The following is a 22,544-nucleotide window of genomic DNA, read 5'->3' as shown; positions in this document are numbered from 1 at the left end:
GAAAACGTTATTTCAAGATTTTCTTTCTTTTTTGCTTTTTTTTACGTAGAGATGAATATCGGATTCTATCTTTGTCTCGTGCAAATAGAGGAAATATATATCGTGTAATTCAGATTATACTAGTCGTTCGAACGTTTATACGTCATTAAATATCTATCGATCTTTGTCATCTGTATATTCAGTTTATAGAAATGAAAATATTTTACTCTGTTCGAACGTTCTTCGTTTCAGTGTTCGAACCTAACACGTTCAATGCGGAAGACGTGAACGTACGCGTCATCGGGATTTCCTATTTTCCTTGCGGATGACGCCTGGATAAATGGAAACACGGTATAGAAAAATCGATTTCCGCCACCAGGGACTCTCTTCGATTTTCTGTGCCGCATTGTACGTGTTGAAAGCAGAGATTGAACGAAACTGTTAACATTTATAAATAAAATTTATTTACCGTGTCGTAAAAGTTCAGTTACAATTGTTACTTTGCATTGCGTTAACTAAATCCTAAAGGATCGTATAGCTTTTTAACAGATATTTCAAGGTAAAAATATGAGAGTTAGAATTAGTTTTTAATTAGCGTTATTTAAGCAGTTGGAAGCAGGATAAGTACAGAAGAGAAAGCAACTTCTGATTTTTATAGATATATAACTGTTTTATTTTACTAAGAACAAGAGGACAATTGAAGAGAAGAAAAAGCAAAGTGTAATATATCGTATCTTCCAAATTACTTTCATTGGATAATGTTCGTCCTAAGATCACTAAGAACACTCGGCTTTAACTTTTTCAAAGCAAAATAAATGTTCTTGTTATCTGGAATTTCTTTCTTCCTCTACGATAATAAAAGTTTCCAATTAATGCTAAAATGTGTGGAATAAAAGTTTCAGTGGGTACGCTTTATAATAACACAATTGTCTACAAACAGAGAAGATAATAGTCCAAAAATTTCATAGCAAATTAGAAATTCCAACACCTTCGTTCTCTTCCCTGTGATAAAACAATTATTATTTCTTCCACTCTTTTTACTTATGCTCACAAAGATAGGAATATGCATAAATATGCCTGTCCTCTATCCATTAAAAAAAAGCTGCCCAGTTGACAGTGCAAAATATCAAAGAGTCAACCGAGATAAAAAAAAACCTCCATTTCATCTCGTCACGTAAATGCAAGAAGCTAAGAAGACCATCGAATAACCCTGACATCCAGTCCATTTCCAATTATTCACGCCTCGGGCGAACAGTAGAAGAACAGGATTGATTTTCCTCTTGTCCCGAAAACGTGACAAGGTTTCCACGAGGCAAGAAGAGGCTTTTTAAATCGATAAAGAGTCCAGTGACCGCGAGCTCGGCACTGCCGAGTGCAATTTTACATGCCGTTTGTTTCGACGAGCTGCCAATTCAGCCGCAATGAAGAGGAACGAGAGTCGAAGAGAGAGAAAGAGAGAGTGGGAGAGAGAGAGAGAGAGAGAGAGAGAGAGAGAACGAAGAATGACGAAGAAACGAGGGCTCACCTCGGGCACGAGCGAAGCTTACTCGGCAATAAAGACGAGACGAAGCCCTCTCGTCGCGGAAGGGCTCGAGAAACGGTGACAAAATGCGCGCCACGGATCCCTGATGCTCGTCCATCATCGTATTACCTGGCTGCTTATCGACTGAAGATACTCTTTCCGCCATTTGTCCTTGCTACTACGTCGTTCCACTTTCCAGAAACGACCAGCGGAACCGTACTCCGTTGGCAGCCGCTGTCGAAACGACGTTTCGTCGGAATTTTTCTTCATTACGTTGTACTTTTCAGTGTATTAACCGGGCCGCTTCCGAGAATATAATTCTAGGTCACAAGGAAGGTATCGAAATCTCATTAATTTTCCCTGACCAACAGTTTCTTAATTTAATTAGGTTTCCACTCCACTATTTCTGGCTTGAGCTGGAATATTTTTAGTCGTTTTATGAGAGATTCTCGTGTACAGGCAATAAAATCAAGCGATTTCTATGAATATTTTTTTAGAATAACTACCGAATATGTGCGACTAGATGTTTTTTCGATGTAAATAGTCTGCAAGTGTAAATTCTATTTTTCTATTACAGTTACTCTTCTCGTTTGCTGTAGGTATATTATACGAGTCTTTTGATCATCTTCGACGATGCATCCATCGTTGGCGCGTAGCGTAGAATCTGTCACTGTCGTGAGAACGCAAAAGCGAGGAATTTTTCTTAAGGCCAGATGGTTCACACTGTGATTGAACTTATTTTTGAAAGAGAAATATGAAAAATTGGAATGTTGCAACGTTTAGAAGAAAAATTTACTTCTTTCGCCGGATAAATCGAGCTTGTATCGTTTAAGAACATGCGAGTGAGTAATTCAATAGAAATTTCAAGGTTCAATCTCTGGGGAAATTTCTAACGAAGCGAATAAGCTTTGTCCGGAATTGTTTAATCGACTAGTCAGCGTGCGTGCCAGTTAGTAAACGATAAGAAGAACTGAAATAGGAAAAGATTACTTTTCTGCTTCAAGACTACATTTACATCCCAAAAAGGTCCAGTGTCTCATATAATTTATAATTAGCCGCCTCCACAAAAGACACAATTCATAAAAATCACTCGCTTTTATCATTACATACATGAGAATCCTCCCTTAGGAATTTTTCTTTCCACCTTCAGCGTATAGTCTGTCGTCTTAATACAAAAAGACGTATCTAGTCAAAAGGTGATTTTTGAGAAAAAGGACTTTTACTATTCAACAACCAGACATCGATCTCGCGTACTTAAACTGTTATATCTTCAAGTTCCAATGCAGATACGGCTTTCTTATTTAACATACGTACAGATAAACCAGTGCTATCTGGTAGTAATGATTTTTGGCTTAACAGGCCAGCATTATACTGGCTAATCCCAATCGTAAAAATACAGTTCGAAATAGTATTGAAAGTATTGAAATTTCTTCGCTCTTCTCCAATTAAAAGTTGCATAATTTAGCTCTTATTCTACCACTTTCGATCTGCGAGTAATATTTTTAATTATATTTAAGAAGTAGCATTTTCTATTTTCAGCGTAGCATACAGCGCGCTGGAAGTATTACAATATTTTCAATTTTGCCTGATCGAAAGTCTTTTAATTCAGATTTTCTTTCGTTATTTGTGGAAGTAACGGGGGATGTAATGTATCCTATTTTCTATTTTCAGTTTATTCTACTGAACAGTTCTATGGATATAATTCTAGGTTCCATGAAAGTATTGAAATCTCTTCCATTCTCTTTGATTGAAAGTTTCTTAATTCGGCTTTTACTCTCCTACTCCTGGTCTGAAAGTAATAAACGAAGTAATATTTTACTGTTCAAAGTAGTTAGAGAATAGCCGTTATAAATGGTCCTATCGCGCAAACCAAACGAAAGAGTTACCGTGCTCCAAGAGACATAGCATAAAACGCAGGAAAAGTCATTAAATCTTTGTTTCAATAATCTCTTTTATATCAACGAGACATACAAAAGATCTACACGTATATACTGTACATTTTGAAATTCGCGGCTTTTTCTATGATCACATTCGAAACTTTTGAATAATTCCCTCGAAAGTTTCCGCACATGATGATTTCCCAGAATAATTCAAGGTTCTCGGTGGATAGCCGTCGCATTGAATATCGCGCAGTTATCCCAAAGCTTCGCCAAGGCTCGCGAGTTGGGATCATAAAAATTCCATTATCGCCGCGATTTTCGTTGCGCTGAACGATACGCGTGGCCGCATGCGTTCCAATTGTAATGAATTTCCACGGGGCTGTAATAATGGAATTTTTACGGTGTTCGATCGTCGAAACAAATCGACCAAACAGTCTATTCCTGATGGGAATAATGGAAATCGTATTGAAGGTGAAAAAAGTAGTTTCAGCTCTTTGCGACCGATTATTTCTATTTCCTCCGGACGCGCACGTGCAGTTCAAGCTTCTTTGTGCGAATCTATTTTGTTATTTTACTGAACGGTAGATACACGATATTTATAAACTGCCTGATTTATTTGTAAAACAGAAAATAACGATACTTTTCGTCGGCAAAGGGATCCATCTTTAGAACGTAGGAAAATATTACACATACGATACATGTTGTATACGAATTATACAACGTGTTAAAAAATAAAATAAAAATGTCATGAAATGAATGTCGCGCAGTGTCATGAACACGTTTGATGAAAATGTTCCATCAATCTGGAATTTACAAATTATGCTTTCTCCGTGTAAAATGTAATCTTTATGAGAAACTTGACATATTTTTTATGGAAATATCACATCTTGCGAATTGCACATTCTATCCAAAAGTTTTCTTTCAAATTCTTCCCTTCAGATAGCAACGGTTATACTGAAACACCGCCAGCTGCTTCTTTTATCTTTCGAATTTTGCGATACTCGCGTTGCGATATTAATAACATTATCTACTAATAATTGACAAAAAAGAAAAAAAACAGAACAAGATATTCCCCTCACGGGATACCTAAAACTTCTAAACCTTTACAATCCTCCGTAAATCCAATCGACCAATTTACCAAAAACCAACAAACTAAAATAAAATAAAAATGCAACGCGCGCGAGAAACGGAGAAAATATAAAACACAAATAAAAAACACAAAAAGAAGGAGAAAAAAAAATAGTGAAAAAGAATCGTCGGGAAGATCGTGAAACATTGTACGCTGCATTTAAAATCGCAAATGTCTCGAGTTTACCATATCGATGCATCTATTAGGCAATTCCAACGACCAAAGAGCGCACAGAAGCATCGTACGAGCGCGACCAACCGCCGTTGCATCGCGATGTTTATAAAATTTCATTTTCTGCTCGCACTGTCGTTTCAACGTATCGAGGATTGTTTCACTTGGGAAGGAAGGAGAAGTGGAAACGGCATCGATAGCCGGATGTTCGTTCCCGTACGGGGAATCGTAAATACACGTTTCGCCGGGCCGAAAGCCTTTTCCCCTTTCTCGTTCCCGGAAGGAATCGAGCCAGGAGAAGCAAAATAGGGAAGAGGAAAGGAAACTATCCTTTACGGTGAGTCCGGGAATAACTTCGGGCATTAAAGGAACTCCGCGACGTCTTTCGAGTGTTCGCCGCGTTTCCGGCGGTCTCCAGGAATGGACGCGTTATTTTCTCTGTTCACGGTGCTTTTAAGGACTTCTACTGAACTGTAAATTGTGAGCGGGAAACGTGGTTCGCTGGAATCCTTTGATAAACGATTCGGCGAATTAAATGTAATTGACCGGTGTAGGAGACAATCAAGAATGATAATAGTCGTTGTAAATGTGATTAGTCGAAGTTGGAAAACTTGTTACGGTGGAAAAGTTTGGCACGTTGCGATTTCAAAGGCAGTAATGGCTTTCTTAAGTAAGCAAGTGTTTCGTTATTATATTTAATCTTGTTCATTTACGCTGTATTATTTTTTATTTTTACGCTACATTTACACCGATTCTGTTTGATTATATTTAGCAACGAAGGTTACGATTGTAATTGATATTCTTGTCTTTTTTTTTTCTTTTTTAGGGTACGTAGGGAAAGATTTTGTTTCGTTCAAAATGAAGGGAATGTTTGCAATTTTTGAATAAGGGAGAAGCTGAAAAATGTTTCCTTCTTTTAAATAAATGATACGATGGAGTGATACAATTTTTTATAATATTGATTGTAAATAGAAATTTCGAAGTAAATGTTAGATCTCGCGATTTCGTGAAATTTATGGAATTGTCTTGCGTGTCTGTCGTATTTCGTGTGGTAAAGAGCGATAAACATAGCGGACGTTATTTGGCAAGAATAATAAAATGATTTATTAGCAATAACGCGTCTCACGCTCAAACTCGAAGATCCGTCCGCGAAAATAAGAAATCACGATCCATTTTATATCCGTGTTTACGCGCGATCATTTACGATCGCCGATTTATGGCCACCGCTAAAGTTTCCTGCGATTTCTATTCGGAAATTAAACGATTTATATTTATTAGCTGCAATCAGCTCGCCAGTAAAAAACATTCTGCTGATACGTCGACGGAATTCTGGTTATCCTCCCGTTAATATTTCCACCGACCGATATTCCATCCAATTTTTCCAAATATTTTCATCTCCTATCGTTTCTTTTCCTTAGATTTATATATCGATTTTATTTAAGAGTTCTAAAGCATTTTCGTTCAATATTCCATTCGTCGATATCAATTTTTCTCACCGATCCATATTTCAATCCGTATTATTAATTTTCGAAAATATTTCCGGGTATTCTATTCCTTTGCTATTTTTCAATCATCAGAGCTTTGTACATTTACTCATTTCGAAACTACCGCCTAATCAAATAAGATTGGGTTTGGATTATTTTTAAGGAGAAAAACGCGTGATCGCGAAAGAGCAATATTTCACGGCCGGGCGAAACTTTCGTTTTCGAAAGGCCTGCGCTCCGTTAATTATAACAAAGAGACGCGTAAAAGGAGAATGGTAGAACACAGCTCGTCTGAAAATGGGGCAGCCAGGATCGTTTCTGTGAACCGGAAAGCGAAGCTCGCTAAAATCCGCTTTTAGACTAGCGGAGAATATCCTTTAGTCGTCGGGCAGAATCGAGCCCGTTTCGTTCACACTATGTTTTTCGATCGTTTCAAAAACAATTCCTCTTTCGTTTCCTATGCTCTGTGACAGTCACTTGTTTTCTCCTCTCTATTCTTCTTCATACATTCTCCGATTAACTTTCAAATAAAATTCTAAACGAAATTGCTCTTTAATTTCATCGTTAATTAAATTAAATTACATACAACTTTCTACGACTATTTTCAAGATTACATATATATGTATATTCGTATATAATAATTATTCCTTCTGGGTTGCAATATATGTTTTAATCATTTGTTCTATCATTTTCTATTTTACCTACTATGGAGTTTCTTATTATGGAATTAAATAAAGCAATTGCGACGCCAATGGGGGTGAGATACGAGCATAACTTTTCGGTAATAATTCTCTTCTTTGGGTTGAAGGTTCTCGAGAGCTTCAAAAGACCGCCTCTTTGTTTCGAAATTAAATTAAACGTAAAAATGAAAAACTTTTAATCTCTATTCTCTTCTACTGAAAACTGTTGACATTTAGTATCACCGCTCTTAATAAAGTGGACTATATTTAGGTAATTTCAATAGCCCTCATCTTAACTGCATTACTCGGAGATATTCTACTTGAGGATCGCGGTAGAAGTATTCGCGCATATTTAATAAACTTCTGGTCAAAATATTTTACCAACCGGTGGATAATTCCGCGTACAATTCAAAAATAATTTGCATACAACAGAAGCTTGAAATTTTTCAGGCTGCTATTATAATTTTTCCTCGTATATCGTACGGAACGAGGAGGAATCCTGGCAATGCCGCGGAATTCGCCGGAAAAGTCGCGTGCCAGTGGACAAAGGCACATTAGGGGCGCGGATAAGCGGCCACTCCTCGTTAACGATCCTCGGTACAGTTTTCTGGCGACGTTAAAGCTCGTACGTGCTCGCCAGTCTTCCACGTGACCTACACCGACCCCTTTGTCGTGGATTTCCATTAGAAGATTCTTTTTTGGTAACAAAGGAGACACTGACATTCGTTGCAACGACGTTTTAAAACGGATACGTGAAATGTGAAACATATACACGAGTACGCGAATTTGTCGAAGTTAGCAATTTTTGCGAAAATGACGCAATTTACGGTAAACTTTCTCCAGTCGCTTTTAACAAGCTTTACTTTATTACCAAATTAAGACATTAGTGGTCACAGCTTGAGAAACTAATATATCAGGTTGTCCGAAAAGTTTCTTTTTTTTTATAAGGAAATAATAGACGCACAATGTTTTTTTGTTTTATATTAGTTTATTGAATTATGCACGAACGTAATAATAGAGATATAACGAAATGGATGATACCTAATTCAATAAAATAATATAAAACAGAAATTGTTGTTCATCTATTATCGCCTTATGAAACGAAAGAAACTTTTCGGACAATCTAATAGCTTTTATTACTTCATTGATTAAACGTCAAATTTAAAAAATTGTTTCGTGAAAAAGAAAAGAAAGGAAAAGGAAGACTACAATGAAATACTAAAAATTGGGGCGAGTCGGTGAACTGTATAATTACCAAATTTTCCAATATTGTTTGGGTAATTCTTACTGAATTAAAATTTCATTTCTTTGGTCTATATTTGGTCAATTTTTTAATTACGTCCAATGTTAATTTTGTTAGAATTGGTTTCTTGTATCGCATTAGAAATATCGAAACGCATTTTCTAGCTTAACGACTGGACAAAAAAAAAAAAAAAAAGCGGAAATTTCAATATTCAGCTCGAACATTCTATCTTCCCCTGTGCGAGGATCGTCCATAAAAACACGTCACAGCTTTCCAGTTTAAGCCCTTAAATGGAACAAAAGCTTGGCGCGGTACACCGGCCGACAAGTAGAACAAACCATTAAACACCTTCGAGCACAATGAAATCGCGCGTTCGACTGCGCGTGACAAGTAGAACAGGTCAGCGGATCTCCGGGCGAGTACAATAAAACCGTGCCTGGTCGGACACTACCACACAACGTCGATCCAAAAATTAACCAGACGTTTACGTCCGATGATGATGTAGTAGATTACCATGTTTTATAGCATATACGGAGACCATTGGTCATTTCTGAATAAAATTGATTATTCGGCCGTTTGTGGGTTCTAGAGAATCTGAAAATTGCTAATGAACATAACTATCAAAATTAATTTTGCCTTTGGTAATGGCAAAGATAGGAAATCTGAGATTCCGTTATTTCAACGAATTTGTTCTAACGTTAAAAACAGATACGTCTGTTGGATAATACAACGTACAAGCTAAGCTTACGGCAATGAGATGGCGTTCGCGTGAAACATCACCGTTCGCCACATTAACGTGCAATTAGGCTCGTTTCTCGCTCAACTTTCGCGACGTTCCAGGTGGGATTTCCGAAGGATACGCTCGGAATGAAACAGGAGTAGCGAAAAAGGGGGCGAAGAATGAAAACGGGCGGGGAATACAGGATAAAAATATTGAAAAAAAAAAAAGAAGAGAGAGGAACAAAGTGGGAGATTGTGGATGGAAAACCCTCCTTGCTCTGCTCGCTCGTGCAAATTTAAGTAGGAAGAAATGTTTCGCTGGCAACGCTGGCTTTTTCTACCTGCCCTTTTCTCCGTTCGTTCATCTTCCGTCTGAGCTGTTTTTCCCGTGGAATTTTTCTTTCTCCCGCGACCAAGCTCCCTTTCGAAACCTTCTCTCTCTCTCTCTCTCTCTCCCCCACCCTCTTACCCTCACTTTTCCTATATCCTCGTCAGAAAACGTCGGGGTAACTCCTGTTTGACGTGGCTTCGCGCTAAAGTAAACGCATCCGGTTTCACGTGTTCCTCCAACAACGCTCACCTCTATTTCCGTGTTATTCTTCTTCCGGCCCTCAACGGTGTCGTTCGAAATTCATTTTTTATTTTTTCGCGAAGTTGTACCGTGTATTCGTACGTGTACACGGATACGGGATTGTCTGAATTTCAAGGGAATCCGACTCGTTTCGAGACAATATCGAATTCGGCCACGGCTCTCTCTCTCTCTTAGTCGACGCGAAATTGTTACGTCCCTCGTCTTGCATATTTCATCATTCGTGATGTAGCTACGTGTTTTGCGAGTTTAAGTCGTGAACGTTATCGTTCTCTGTGTTGCTTTTTGCAGCAACTCGTTGGATTAAATACGATCGCTAACAGTGTCGTACGTATCTGATGGTTTAGGATTCATTCAGCTATGACCTTAAAATAGGAAATTAGCAAGGGAATGAAACGTGTCAGATGGTTATTGTTTATGGTAGCAGTGCGTTGAATTATTAAATATATTGTATATAGGAGAAATTGCTGGACGGTTCGTTGTCATTCATTATATAGTAGGGATATGTCGAGGTAGTTTCAGTAGTAGAGGAACGTGTACGGTCAGACATTGGAGATGCGGCACCGTACGAAAGCCTTGGGAATTTACATCGATTTTTTGGATCGTCATGTTTCTTGGATCACCTTGTTTCTTGCGTTGGAAGCTTCCTTTTGCACAAAATGAAACTACGAAAGACAATGGGTCGATCGAAATTTTCGAGAATGCAGAAAAATATGTAGAACGATAAGAATCCTTAAACGATTGTCTATAAAGGAATGCATTTGTCAAGAATATTCCATGTTTCATTTTTTTAATTTCATTTCTATAAAACGAGCTTCGTCTGTGTAAAATAGCTTCATCTCATATAAAAATGGAAATATAACAAAATTGAAAGTTGTACGCGATAATTGAACACCTAACACACTCTACAACTACAAATTATTAATTAGTAAAATATATCCAAAGATATCCGAGTCATCTCACCCCCCAAAAAGAAAAAAAAAGAATTCTTCCACAAACGACTAATTAAAAGGTTTCCACGAAACCTACCCGTTTCCCTGTGTCGAAAAAATTCTCGGAACTTGTTTCCACACGCTATGAAAACCATCAAACGGAGCACTCGAGGTGGAAACTAAGGCACGGCACTTTTTTTCAGGTGCGGATGATCGCATTGAAACTTAAGAGGCACGCATCCGTGAAAACGTGACCCATAAAGCTAGCCTTTTATTCCATCGTGCCCCATGGGGTCGTAGGTTTGCGTTCGACACGCAAAGAGAACCAGCGAAACCAATAATTTCAGCTTAATGTCTCGTGAAAAACGAAACAGAGGCCGCGTCTGCTACTCGTCCATTTCACGTTTCTCTCCTTTCCTACCATTTCGCATTTTATTTCTCTCTTTACACGCGTGTTCGTTCTCTTTTTGTTTTGCATTCTTCTTCTATTTGTTTAATGTTTTATCCTCGTTTTAGCAAAACACAATACGACTTACGCGACATGGAACAGAGAAACCAATTAAACCGAATTATTCGACTATTCGTTACACAGAATTTCTCTATTTTTTACCACAATATCGCTCAGTCTACGCACACGCGGGCACATACACGAGCATTCTTTCCTATCCTCTTTTTATTTGCCATCGCATAACTCGTGACGAGAAATAAATTCTACCGATAAACGTTTGTTTTTTCATTTTATTTTTTTTTTATTTAATTCCTCTCGAGTTCTATAAGAAAATAAACGTAGAATATTTGTATTGTTCGAAAACTAAAACTTTCGATATCGCGATTCAGGTGTTTTATTCTCCACGTTGAAAGTTTGTTGCTTTCGCGGAAGATACTTTACGCGTCCAGGGAAAAACAACGGCGGAAGTAGATTTTTCACTTCCCACTTTGAAATTGAAGTCTTCTTCTCTTTTAATAACCAGGCCAGGTGCGAACTTTTCGGACTGGTTCGTGTTACGAAAAGAAATTTCTTCAACTTTTGGAAACTAACGAAAACAGTCCGTCGTCGTTCCAATCTTTCACCGGATTCTCTATCTTTGCTTCGAGTCGCTCGAACGTGTTATTTCATCCCGTCAGTGACTCGTCTGTCATTCGGCTGATTTTCATCTGGCACAAGTGTTTCATTCGAGATATAAATTAATTAAAACACGCGTTTCTTTTTTTCTGGTAATTTAGCCGAGCGTAACGAAATTCTTTCAGTTCTCGGCGAGAAAACGGGAAAATAGAATTTTAAATTAATGTAGTGGTCGGAGTAAAAATGGTGAAAATTTTGGGAACGAGGGGAAACACGATTTCATATTTGTATCTATCATTTATTTATATATCTATGTATATAATAAATCTTCGATGCTTTGGAAACATTGCAAACTGGGAATTTATTAAGATTTTGGCTTGTTAAAAGTTTCGTTCGTTAACTTGTTAAAAAATATTAAATCAATAGTGAAATTAATAAGCGACAACTGAAATACATTAACGCTTTATCGACGGACCGGTTAACGCGTTAATTGAAAAATAATCACATTGGTCATCTGATTAAAAAAGAAAGACGGTGAAACACCGAGTATAAAATACATCTAAAGAATCGATAGCATGTAACTATATAACGAATGTGTAATAAATACGATTCAATAAAATCTCGTATTGTAATATAAAAACGAGATGTATAATTGTTTCAAGCAATATTTCATCTGAATAATATTAAACAAATAACGTACAGATAATAACAATCCTCTCTCTCTTTGATACAACCTTTCAATTTCATATTAATTTCACATTAATTTCATATTAATTTCATATTAATTTCATTTGATATTAATATCGCGCCTCGTCGATAACGCGATAATAAAAGATAATTAATACCTAGAAGCAATATTTTAATAGCGATATCGAGTTTCGGATATTCGTAATAATTCACTAACTACGCTAATCTGGATAATAATTTAACGACTAGAGTAGATACTAACTTAAGCCGACGTGTTAAATACTTACTTGGATTCATCCTGATCTTCGTCATCGTCCTCGGAGTCAAAGAAGGCATCGTCGTCCTCTGCGTCAACCGAAGTTTCCGTTCTCATTCGTCGGTTCTGTTGAACCGCCCGGGATTTCGGGATTACGATGTCTCTGAAAAAAGAAGAACCAGCAAGTAGAAACGGTCTGTGTTTGATCTAGCTTTTGAACCGCGTTATCCTTCTTCAATTGCTTTTGCCAAGCCAATGCGCTTTTTCCACTAAATTTTACCATTGAAATATTTTTATTCTTCAAATCCACGCGCGTAGCAGCTGCAAAAACAGGGTATTTGTACGCAAATTACAACCTTGCTTTGCAATGAAGCTGTTTTTTTTTTTAGCTTTTCTTACCTACGTTTCATTTCCAATTTTTATATTTCATTCTCATTGTCAATTTGTTATGGTCGTACGAAAGTACCACTACATAGAACGAAATTTAATTAATTAACACGAACCTAATTAATTAGCACATTAAATTCTATGATAAATACTACGGCGTAGAAATATCTCTCGTAGCTACTGTACATAATCTCGAAAAATATTAATAAAGATTAAAAAGACAAGATTTCTGTTTCTACGAAAAAGATATCGAATTAATTCCTGCTCCTGACTCTCACGCAAGAAACACCGAGAATCCAGACATGTTATTTGAAATCGCTTCAGTTAATTAATCTAAGCAAAAATAAATGCAAATGGTTAAAAGCAGATTTAATATTAGACAGATCGGTTGGCGCTAAAGACAACGCAACCGGTTTCCTCGATTCGCGTTCTCGGGGCGAAAGAGGTCTGGCGAATTTAAAAAATTTAAGCGGATCCACTGTGTCAAGATACCGGGGTCGCACTCTGGAAATGGAATAAGTTAAAAGCGATTTCTCTGGCTACGGAAAATGGAACGCTTTCGAATATAATTTCTCGCCGGGGTAGAATGGAGTGCGAAACGAAGAGGAAGAAGAGGTGGCGGAGGAGAATGATAAAGAGAGACAGAAAGAGAGAAATTTTCCTAGGAGGCCGCGTGAAAAATTTCTATCGTCGATAACGACGTTCAGTTTGCACGGTCCAATGGAAGATTTTTACTCATAACATGTTTCATGCTGCCAGACTCGCGTTTACGCGAGAACTCGTCGATCTGTACCATTCTCTGCTCCTTAGCGCGTAATATCTCCAGCAGAATATAAAATTTTGCGCGATAAAAGAAGACGGGAAGAAAATTAGAAAAGAATTTTAGATGCATCTTGCGAAGATGAAATAACCGTTTCGCGAAATCCACAGTTCTAGTGTCATCGAACGACGTTCAACGATGTCTAAACGATGTTTTAGAGTAAAATAACGATAGATGAAAATTATTATCTTCGATGTATTTTTCGAGCGTTAGGACGACGTTGACGAGAGTTTCAAGCAGCCACGGGCTGCTTTTCATCGCTGCAACAGAACGTTGAAAATTGTTTGGGAAATATTTTGCAATGTTTCGACTAAATTTCGAGCCTCTGTGCGGTGTTTAAAATCGCCGCAGGCTGCCTTTTAAAAACTGAAATAATTCTAAACGACTACGACCAACGTGTCAGAAGGATCTCTTTTATAATTCTACAATTTCATACGAAAGAGGACAAGCAACTAACCTTTTATCATATTACAATAGTAGGTGATAAAATTTCATTAATGACATCTCGGTGCAAGAAAAATTCTCGACCTAAGAAATTCAACATATTTCACACCACGATTCACAAGCTCTAATAAACTTCCTTGATCACTACATATTTTATTAGCAAAGCTGTTACTGTTAATTAAGAGAATTTATGAATGTGCGAAGAGAATACAATAATATCGATAACCAGCGATTCGCAGTTTATCAAATTCCGCTAACAATACCTATCAATTCAGGAACACTCTAATTACAACAAATTCGCCAACTGATCAAACATCGCGACAGATTCCGCTACCAAATGCTAATCAAAAGTTATCAATTTCTTCGCTGGTTTCATCACCAAACACGTCACCGATATTTAAGAGAATACATCAACGCGCGAACAGAACACAATAACATTAACAATTAACAATTCGTAATTTACTCCGCTGTAATAATATCAATACGGCAACGCGCTAGTCCTAGCAAATTCACAAACGTATCAAACTCGGTAATCGATCCGCGACACGTTTCACGCTGCGATTCGCACTCCACCGAATCCCAATCAACGCATCCGAGAAACGTGATATTCCCCGGTTATAATACGCCAATTATAAACGATCGAATTCGCTGGCGATTGTTCATCCTGTATACCCCATAGGCACACGAAGAGAAGAGCATCGGGTACGCGGATCGTTCTACGCGTTAATTGGCCATGAAAGGCCGTTTAATGTCTCGCGCGGACCGTTCAAGATAAATTCCAGGGGCCGCCTGAATGCCTTCATATCCACGTGGAAACCTGCAATCACCGTTAACTGGCAATAAGCACGCTCGGAAATCAATGATCAACGTCCCCGCACCCTCCTCTCCACCCACAACAGCCGACGATCTGCACGGTTTAATGCCGTGTTCCATGGATAATATCGCCGCGATTAATCATCCGTCGCGACCGCGTCAACGAATCCGCCGATTCCACGAGACTGATCCTCAAACAGAACCGTTTATTTCCTGTTTATTTCTTCTCGGCGAAACGATGTTCCGGATTCGAGTGGCACTTCGCCTCGATCGCGCCATACTCCTCGGCTCTTGCCGCGTTAGAAGGCAGAAAGTCGAAAACTTTCGACGCGATTAAATGGGATTGAATGGGATCTACGGGGCTGGCAGCTGTTTGGTTATTGGGGCGGAGAATATTTTGCAGCGTAAGTTTTGCAAGTTTTAAGAGGTTTCGGCTTGTAATAGGTGTTCTGGGGGAATTTGATGGCACGTTGAGCAAGGGCAAAGGAATTTCGTAGATTTTATAGATAGGCTTCGAGGTCGGTGTAGCATTGGTTAATTCGTAGAGTGGATCGTGCAAGGTATTCGGTTATAGGAGTTTTCGTGTTCTTTTTATGGATGAATCGTGATTGTAGGGAAGTGTGAACTTTTATTTGGATTTCGTATTCCAAATACGATTTTAACTATCCAAGCGATTAGTTGGCGAAACAGCTGGCAATCGCCATGTATAGGTTTAAATTTTCGCGTTCTCGTGGGTTTGTGTTACGTCAATCGCTGTTCAGAGAGGCATCCAAGTTTCACGCTAGTTAGCTTCTAATTAGAATTTCGAATTCCAAAACGAGGATATGGAGGATCAAACGGGACAGTTATCGGAGATAAACGTGGCAACTATTTTTAATGAAATTTACGAGACCTCGGGTCTGTTTTGCGTAAAAATTGCTTTATATCCTGTTGCTTGACAGAATGCTTTTAGATTTTGGATCTATCAGATTTATGCGTTTCAACGTACGAATGCTTACCCTGATTTCTCAAGTTCCTTCTTGGAGACGCACACAGCGGTGAACGTATCCTTCAAGAGGCACAAGTCCTTCTTCTTGCAGTTCAGCGGACGACAAAGTTCACCTGAAATCAGCAAAAAACCATATTAAGCGAAAGATTCCAATTATCTAATACGATTTTCAAATTATTCGTCACCAGTACGTGTAATTATTCGTCGCCGTAATACGAAAGAATGTACAGCAATAGAAATATCCAAAGCAGTGATTTAAATAATTTTTATAACGGTAATTAAATATTAACTGTAATATTTGGAAGATAGAAGAGGTAATTATTCGTTTATTAATTGCGTTTCCCACAGCGAATTCTCTTCGTTACATCAATTTATAACTACAAACCGGAACTGATTACATAAATCGATCTTTTGTTACGGTTTCTTAAGTACAACAAACCAATTTAATTCCCAAGACTTTCGAGTCTCTGCCATTTTTAACAACACTTTCTGCGTCCAATCGATTTCAATTTCTTGAGAGTTGCATCGCAACGCCGTGATCGTTTCGTTTTATAGAATACCGAGAGATAAAAAGGGAAGAGAAAAACAAAACAAAAAAAAAAAAAAAGAGGAAAGAAAAGGAAGATCCAGGAAGCATCGGAGAACGGTATTGACGATTGTGAACGCGGCTCGATATTAAAAAGGCGGAAAAATTTCTCGTTCGGCGACGCTTGTAAACGACGTCGAAGACGCGGATTCACGTTCGTCAGAATTAAACTATAGCATTCGTAGTCACGATCGACGACGTGGAAAAATTCTACCTTTCTCTATCCTTCCCTCGTACGTCGATATTACGCCTCGGCCTCGTAATCCGCCAGCGTATTGACGCCTTGGAACGCGCGCAGTTTCGCCTTATTAAATTTTAAGACCGCTTCCGGCCGAGGAATACCTACCTGATTTCCTCGCGTTTTACGATATTGTTCGCCACGAACGTTCGTTTCTTCCTCGCAGAAAAAAGTCGGAGAGGATTTTTCTACAGAGAAGAATCGACGCGAATGACGACGATAATGCGACGATAATGGTGGTTGTTGATAATGTAATTTGAAATTGGAATTCTATTTCGTGAAAAGGGTGGCGCTAGAAAAAATTGAATATCGATCTCATAACGAATCAATAATCCTTCTGCAATTTAGAAAAGTCGCGCAAATATCTACAAATAATATTTCCAAATAATTCTTATTAATGCGAAATATCCACGATCGTTCTCTTTTTCGACGCTACGACATGAAATTCACCATTCATTCCGACCTTCCAAAAAATATCTAAAGAAGCTTGAACAAGACTTGCACGCGGAACAACCATCGTTAAACAACGAACCTAGAATTTTCTATCTCAATTATCCATTCTTCCACGCTGTAATATGAAATTCACTTTTCAAATTCTACCTTTTGAAGTTCCCGAACTATATAGATGTCTGGCAAACAAAAATTCTATGCCAGCAACTATCGTCAACGAGGAGTCGCAAATCCCCAAGCAATTCCAATGGATCAATCGGCATCGACTCCGCCCAAAAATCAATTTCTCAAAGGCGACCGGTGAAAAGCCTTTTTTCCCCTCTGAAAGGTCGAAAATGGATTTCGAAGTCGCGAAAGGGTTACGGTTGATCGGGTTTGTTGGAGTAACCAGGCTCGAAGGGTAGAGGCGGAGGGAGGGAGAGAGAGAGAGAGAGAGGGTGAAACTAATTCTGTCGTTGAACGCAAGGAAGCAATTCGGGATTTTCACCGGGCGAAATGATTCGTTTCTTTGATGTAGCGTGCCGTGGCCGAACGTTCAATGGCCAGGCGCAATTGCATTCGCGTGGAAATAGTCGACAAGCGATATTGGTCGTTTCAGAGAGCATACCGCATCGGATCGAATTTCTCTCTTCTCCATTAACCCCAAGCCCGTGAACATGGCTCAGCCATCGCGCATCTGCACTCGCGAATCGCGATTACCTTTTCACCTGTAAAACCGATAAGGATTTGTCCTGACGTACTATCGTGATTCTCTGATCGTTGGCTATTCGTGTTCGATCGTTCGACCGGATCGGCGTGTCCAACGACCACGTGAGAATTTTTTTCGGCAAAATCTTAACTCGGTTGCAGTGACAACCACGCATGCTTTTCCTTTTTTCCAGCGATGGTCTTCGAAATTTTGATTGATCGTCGCACGTGGAATGTTTGCATTTGAGGTTTTTTAAATTGACGATTTAAGTGGTGCATGGGTTCGGAGGTTTTTCAGGTGGTAATTGATCGATGAGATTTGTATCGTTCTTTCTTTTATCATCCTTTTTTCTTTTTATTGATGGTTTTAGAAATTTTGATCGACGGTTCTGCGTGGAATTTTTGGATGTAGATTTCCTTTTTAATTGGTGAACCAAGTACCTTTGACCCTGCATCGTTTTCGGTCGATAGTTGATGTATTCGATGCGTGACATGTATTCTCAGATTAACGACATTTTACGGTTGAATTTCTATTTCTGGTATCTCGATTGACAGAAAGATATTCCTACCTGTTAATTTAATACATTTACACTGTTTATTTAACTGTGTACAAATTTATTTCTATTCATTCTATTATTTCATCTTTATTTCTATCTGTTCTATTATCCTATGGCTAGTTCCTCTGCTAGCTGTCTACTTATATATGGATTTGTACTACTTACGTGTCTACCAATCATTTTTACATTTATTATATTTACTGTGATGGATTTATTCGTGATTTTTACTTTGAAAATTCCATTCATTTAAACGTATTCTAAAACTTATTTGAAGATAGATAAGGAAAATTGCTTTATACGTTCCTCTGCTTAAATTTCATTTGTCCGATCTATATACTGTCCAATTTCACTGATTCAACTACAAATTGTCGTGTTCTACTTGTCCAAACAGGAACAGTCTCATTTCATTTGACTGTAGAAGGTGTAGTTCTAGATATGCGATCCATTCTAAGTGTCTGACTATATACAGGTCTATTTTACCTCGCCAGAACAGTCTCCACGTTGCTTTTACGCGACTACTGTACTTAATGTAACCTCAATGAATTCACGGATATTCGCATTCTAAACAGCGACTGTGAGGATCTCCTTGATTTGAGTGCATTTTACTTCCATCGAGAAATTACGTCACCGTATTTTAAAACAGTACATCAACCTGTTTTACAAAAGCTTTTTCGAACCATTCAACCGAGAGTACCGCCCTATATACACATATGTATACGTTACATATATTTATATATAGTTCTACTTTTTAATCGTATATATCCTTGACACCATGTTTTTTACTAAAATATTTTTTTAACATTACGAGCTCGTTCTTTTAGAATCACAGCTGCGTTAATCTCTGTTTTTATTAATATTTTATTTCACGCGGATTTTTACGTAAACTTGAACAAAAGTTCGTTTCACCAGCTAAAAATTGCAAGGCATATTCTACCTCCGATATCTTACGTATCTTTATATATTGTAATAATAAAATTATGTCGTTCCTGGATTATGATCATAAATGTTCAAGTATCATTTCGCTCAAAATTTGAACGACTATTACAGACCCCTGTTTTCTTTAGAAGATTATGCACAGACTAACCAGCAACTCCATCGTCTTATCACTTGTCAATTTGAAGGCACCAGCTCGTCCTTCTAAATGGTTTTCCAATGGTCTCTACGCTCGTCTTGTCTCAATGTTTGTCGTCCCATTCTGCCCAGCATATCCCTGCTAAATCGTATAACGAGAGAAATTGACCTTTCTCCGGGAAATATAAATAAAAAATCTTAAAATAAAAATCTTCGCTGTACAATGTACTACTCGATAACGAGGCCGAGTTTCTCCATGTTAAATCAGCTCATCTTATTGTCTACGTTTACTTAATTGCTCATTCTTCTTCTACTGTGTTTCTTTCCTCTGTACCGTTACTTGCTCATTTGTTATTTCTTTTTCGTTTCGTCCTTTCGCTTCTCTTCTTTATACCACTGTGTATTGTCTTTGTACTAAAAAGAATATTTAACCCGTTTAAAAATAAATTAAACTAAATCAAATTAAATTAGATTAAATTAAATAATAAATCCTAATAAGGATTTTTCTCAAATATTTCTCTAATTCACATTCTCCGTCTCTTTGGGCGAACATCCTCAATACAGTGGCTCGAAAACATCTATCGCAAACAAACAAAGGATTGGCGTGAGATCGCGATTCATTACGCGTCTAATTAAAGGTTTGTCTCGCGATGTTCGAGTTCTCGTCGCGTAATATCCGCTGGAAAGGAGGCAGGCAGAATTAAAGTGGAGCTTGGGCGCGAATTAAGGAGGCCTCTCGGTCCGATTTCTCTGACTTAGAAGGCCATTTGCATCGGTACACGATTTGAAAAGAAAAAAAAAAGAGGAGAAAAAAAGAAAGGAAAAAAAACCTGACCGTTCAAAGGGCTCGGTATCGAAGTCTTCTTCTCGGTGCTACGAACGAACCTTTTCGCAAATGGAACGCCGTTAAAGAGCAGGTACCTCGAGGAACGGTGTAATTGCGGCAAATGGAGATTGGAATACCGAGATCGATGGCATTTTGTTGGATTTGCGAGATAAAGGCGTTTGATAGACAAAGGTGTGCTGTGTTCCCGCGTACAGGAACTTTTGTTCCGCACGATAATGGGAATTTTGGTGCGAATTGGGAGGTGAATTGAATTTTTGAATTGTTCTAGTAGACGAGTTAAATTGACGTTAAAACGAGTTAAGTTAATAGTCGTTGTAAAACTGCGCTGACGTTAAAGGTTTTACAGTTTAGAGGATTGAAACGAGTATTTTGAAACGTTTCGGAAGACATAAGGAGCTTTACTGTGACCATAGAAAATTTTAGGTGAGCGTAAGTGAATATCTAGGAACGTCTAGTTTTCATAGTTTATCTGGCAGTGTGTGTGATATATAAAACTGAGAAGGAAAGAATGTGATATTGATACGATGTACATATATATATCGTGGCAGTAAATAATGACAGTTTTGTATTTTAGAATCGTTTTCTATCGTTAAATTGGATTTAGTATATTCATTTATATTTAATTAAGGATGTAATGTAATTTATATTTTATTTGACGTATCGCATAGAACTGTTCAAAAATGCCATTTTTATATGGTACCAGAGACAGCGAATAAAAAAGAGTTCCGATATATTTTATACAAGGATCGGTTTTATTTTTATTATTTTGTTCGAGCGTAGGTTTAAAATACTATCACTGTTTTTATACTGTTAAATCGGTCTGCCTCGTGTCTTTTTGAATTCCATGCTAGATAATTTTATTTCCCTCTCTCAACTACAGCGCTATTGTTCTTTCAATTCTGTCCCATTCAATCAACTGTTCAACCTAATTTTTCAGGCGCAAAGAACCCAATTATACGTTCGAAGGCTAACAATTTTCAATTTATAATGAAAACAAGAAAAAACAACGAAGAGTTTCTCGAAATATTGGCGGATATAAAAATTCGAAGATTGATACAACAGAGTTAAAGTTCAATGTTTCTTTTATAAAAGGTACAATAAGCGAATCTTCGATATTTCTAAAACATTTCCAATGACAAAGATTTATGTCAGATTCGTAGAAATTCTAAACGAATCGACAAGACGGTAATCCGTTCGCCGGAACTTTGCGTGCCGCTTCAAAGAAGGCGGAAGACAATGATGCGAGCCGACAGTTTCCACGTGGGGCTTCGCGCCAAGTGAATTGGATCCAACGTCTCTTCGACGATTTCTACGGACGTTTGCTTTCTGACAGACGTCACGAACCATCTTTCCAAGGTAGATTTATTGCGCTTGGTCAGTGAAACAGCTCGAGCAACATGGAAATTTAATAGGGTTTCGTGCCATCTTCTTGTTCGAACTTATTCTATCTTCGACTAATTCGTGCGTGTACATGTCACAATATAAATTGCAGCGAAATTTCAGTTGCTCTAAATTGTTTCCAGTGTCTACATTTGAATATGTTAATCGATACGATTAACGTCGATCAAGTAAAATTACTTCTGTTGAAAAGCCATAAATTGGCTATGTTTTTCATCTGTATAGCTGAAATATAATAATAAAATCATGTTTATTTGACGATTCGTCAAATTCTGTTTTACGATCATTTCTGTGTGACGTTTTGCTTATTTAAATACCGCTTTTCGATATATCGAGGTTTGAAAAAATCGCAGATACCGAGCGGAAGCCAAATAAATCTGCAAATTCAAAATTCCGATAGAAACTCTACAGCTCGAAATCTTGCCAATTCTTCGTTCGATTAATTTGCATTTACCCATTTTATTCGCAAGATCGGTTCGCATGAAATCTGAATGAGACAGCGAATAAACAACTTCCTGTCCACGGAAGTAATTACATCTATGCTTGTAATATGCTAATCGAGGCAAGTTATCGCGGACCACGTTCGAAGTTCCTTAAGTCGGTCGACAATGGACCGTGGCGTGGATTCCACGAGGGAACTTTCGAAACAAAAATCGGCTCGGTGGAATCGTTCCAAGCGAATTAGCGTGCTCACCGGATACGACGTTCCTTTGCAATTATAATACGCTCAATTCCTCTACCACCTGACGTCGTTCCAACCCTCTTTCCCCACGTTTGCCATGCAGAAATTTTACTTTTTCTTTGTTCATTCACGCGTTCGTGTTTCAATTTCGCGATTTTTATCGTCGATTGATAATACCATTGAAACAGAATCGATCGTTCGTAACACCGAGATAGATGAATCCTGACAAATAATGTGTTTT

At 38.0% G+C, this 22,544-nt stretch overlaps 1 protein-coding gene across 1 annotated transcript in view; it reads right to left on the bottom strand.

The window, feature by feature from the left end:
• LOC126867317 (proteoglycan Cow) overlaps positions 1-22,544 on the bottom strand; it is a 236,965-nt gene that overhangs the window by 57,395 nt on the left and 157,026 nt on the right. Inside the window, exons 3-4 of the mRNA XM_050621709.1 lie at positions 15,798-15,900; positions 12,367-12,498 (exon numbers count right to left, since the gene is read on the bottom strand). Coding sequence (XP_050477666.1) covers positions 12,367-12,498; positions 15,798-15,900 — 235 coding nt within the window. The remainder of the gene's footprint in view (positions 1-12,366; positions 12,499-15,797; positions 15,901-22,544) is intronic.

This window comes from Bombus huntii, chromosome 7 (assembly GCF_024542735.1).
Source record: "Bombus huntii isolate Logan2020A chromosome 7, iyBomHunt1.1, whole genome shotgun sequence".
Classification (NCBI taxonomy): domain Eukaryota; kingdom Metazoa; phylum Arthropoda; class Insecta; order Hymenoptera; family Apidae; genus Bombus; species Bombus huntii.
Note: the sequence above shows the minus strand (reverse complement) of the source record. Positions and strands in the feature narration are given on the sequence as shown.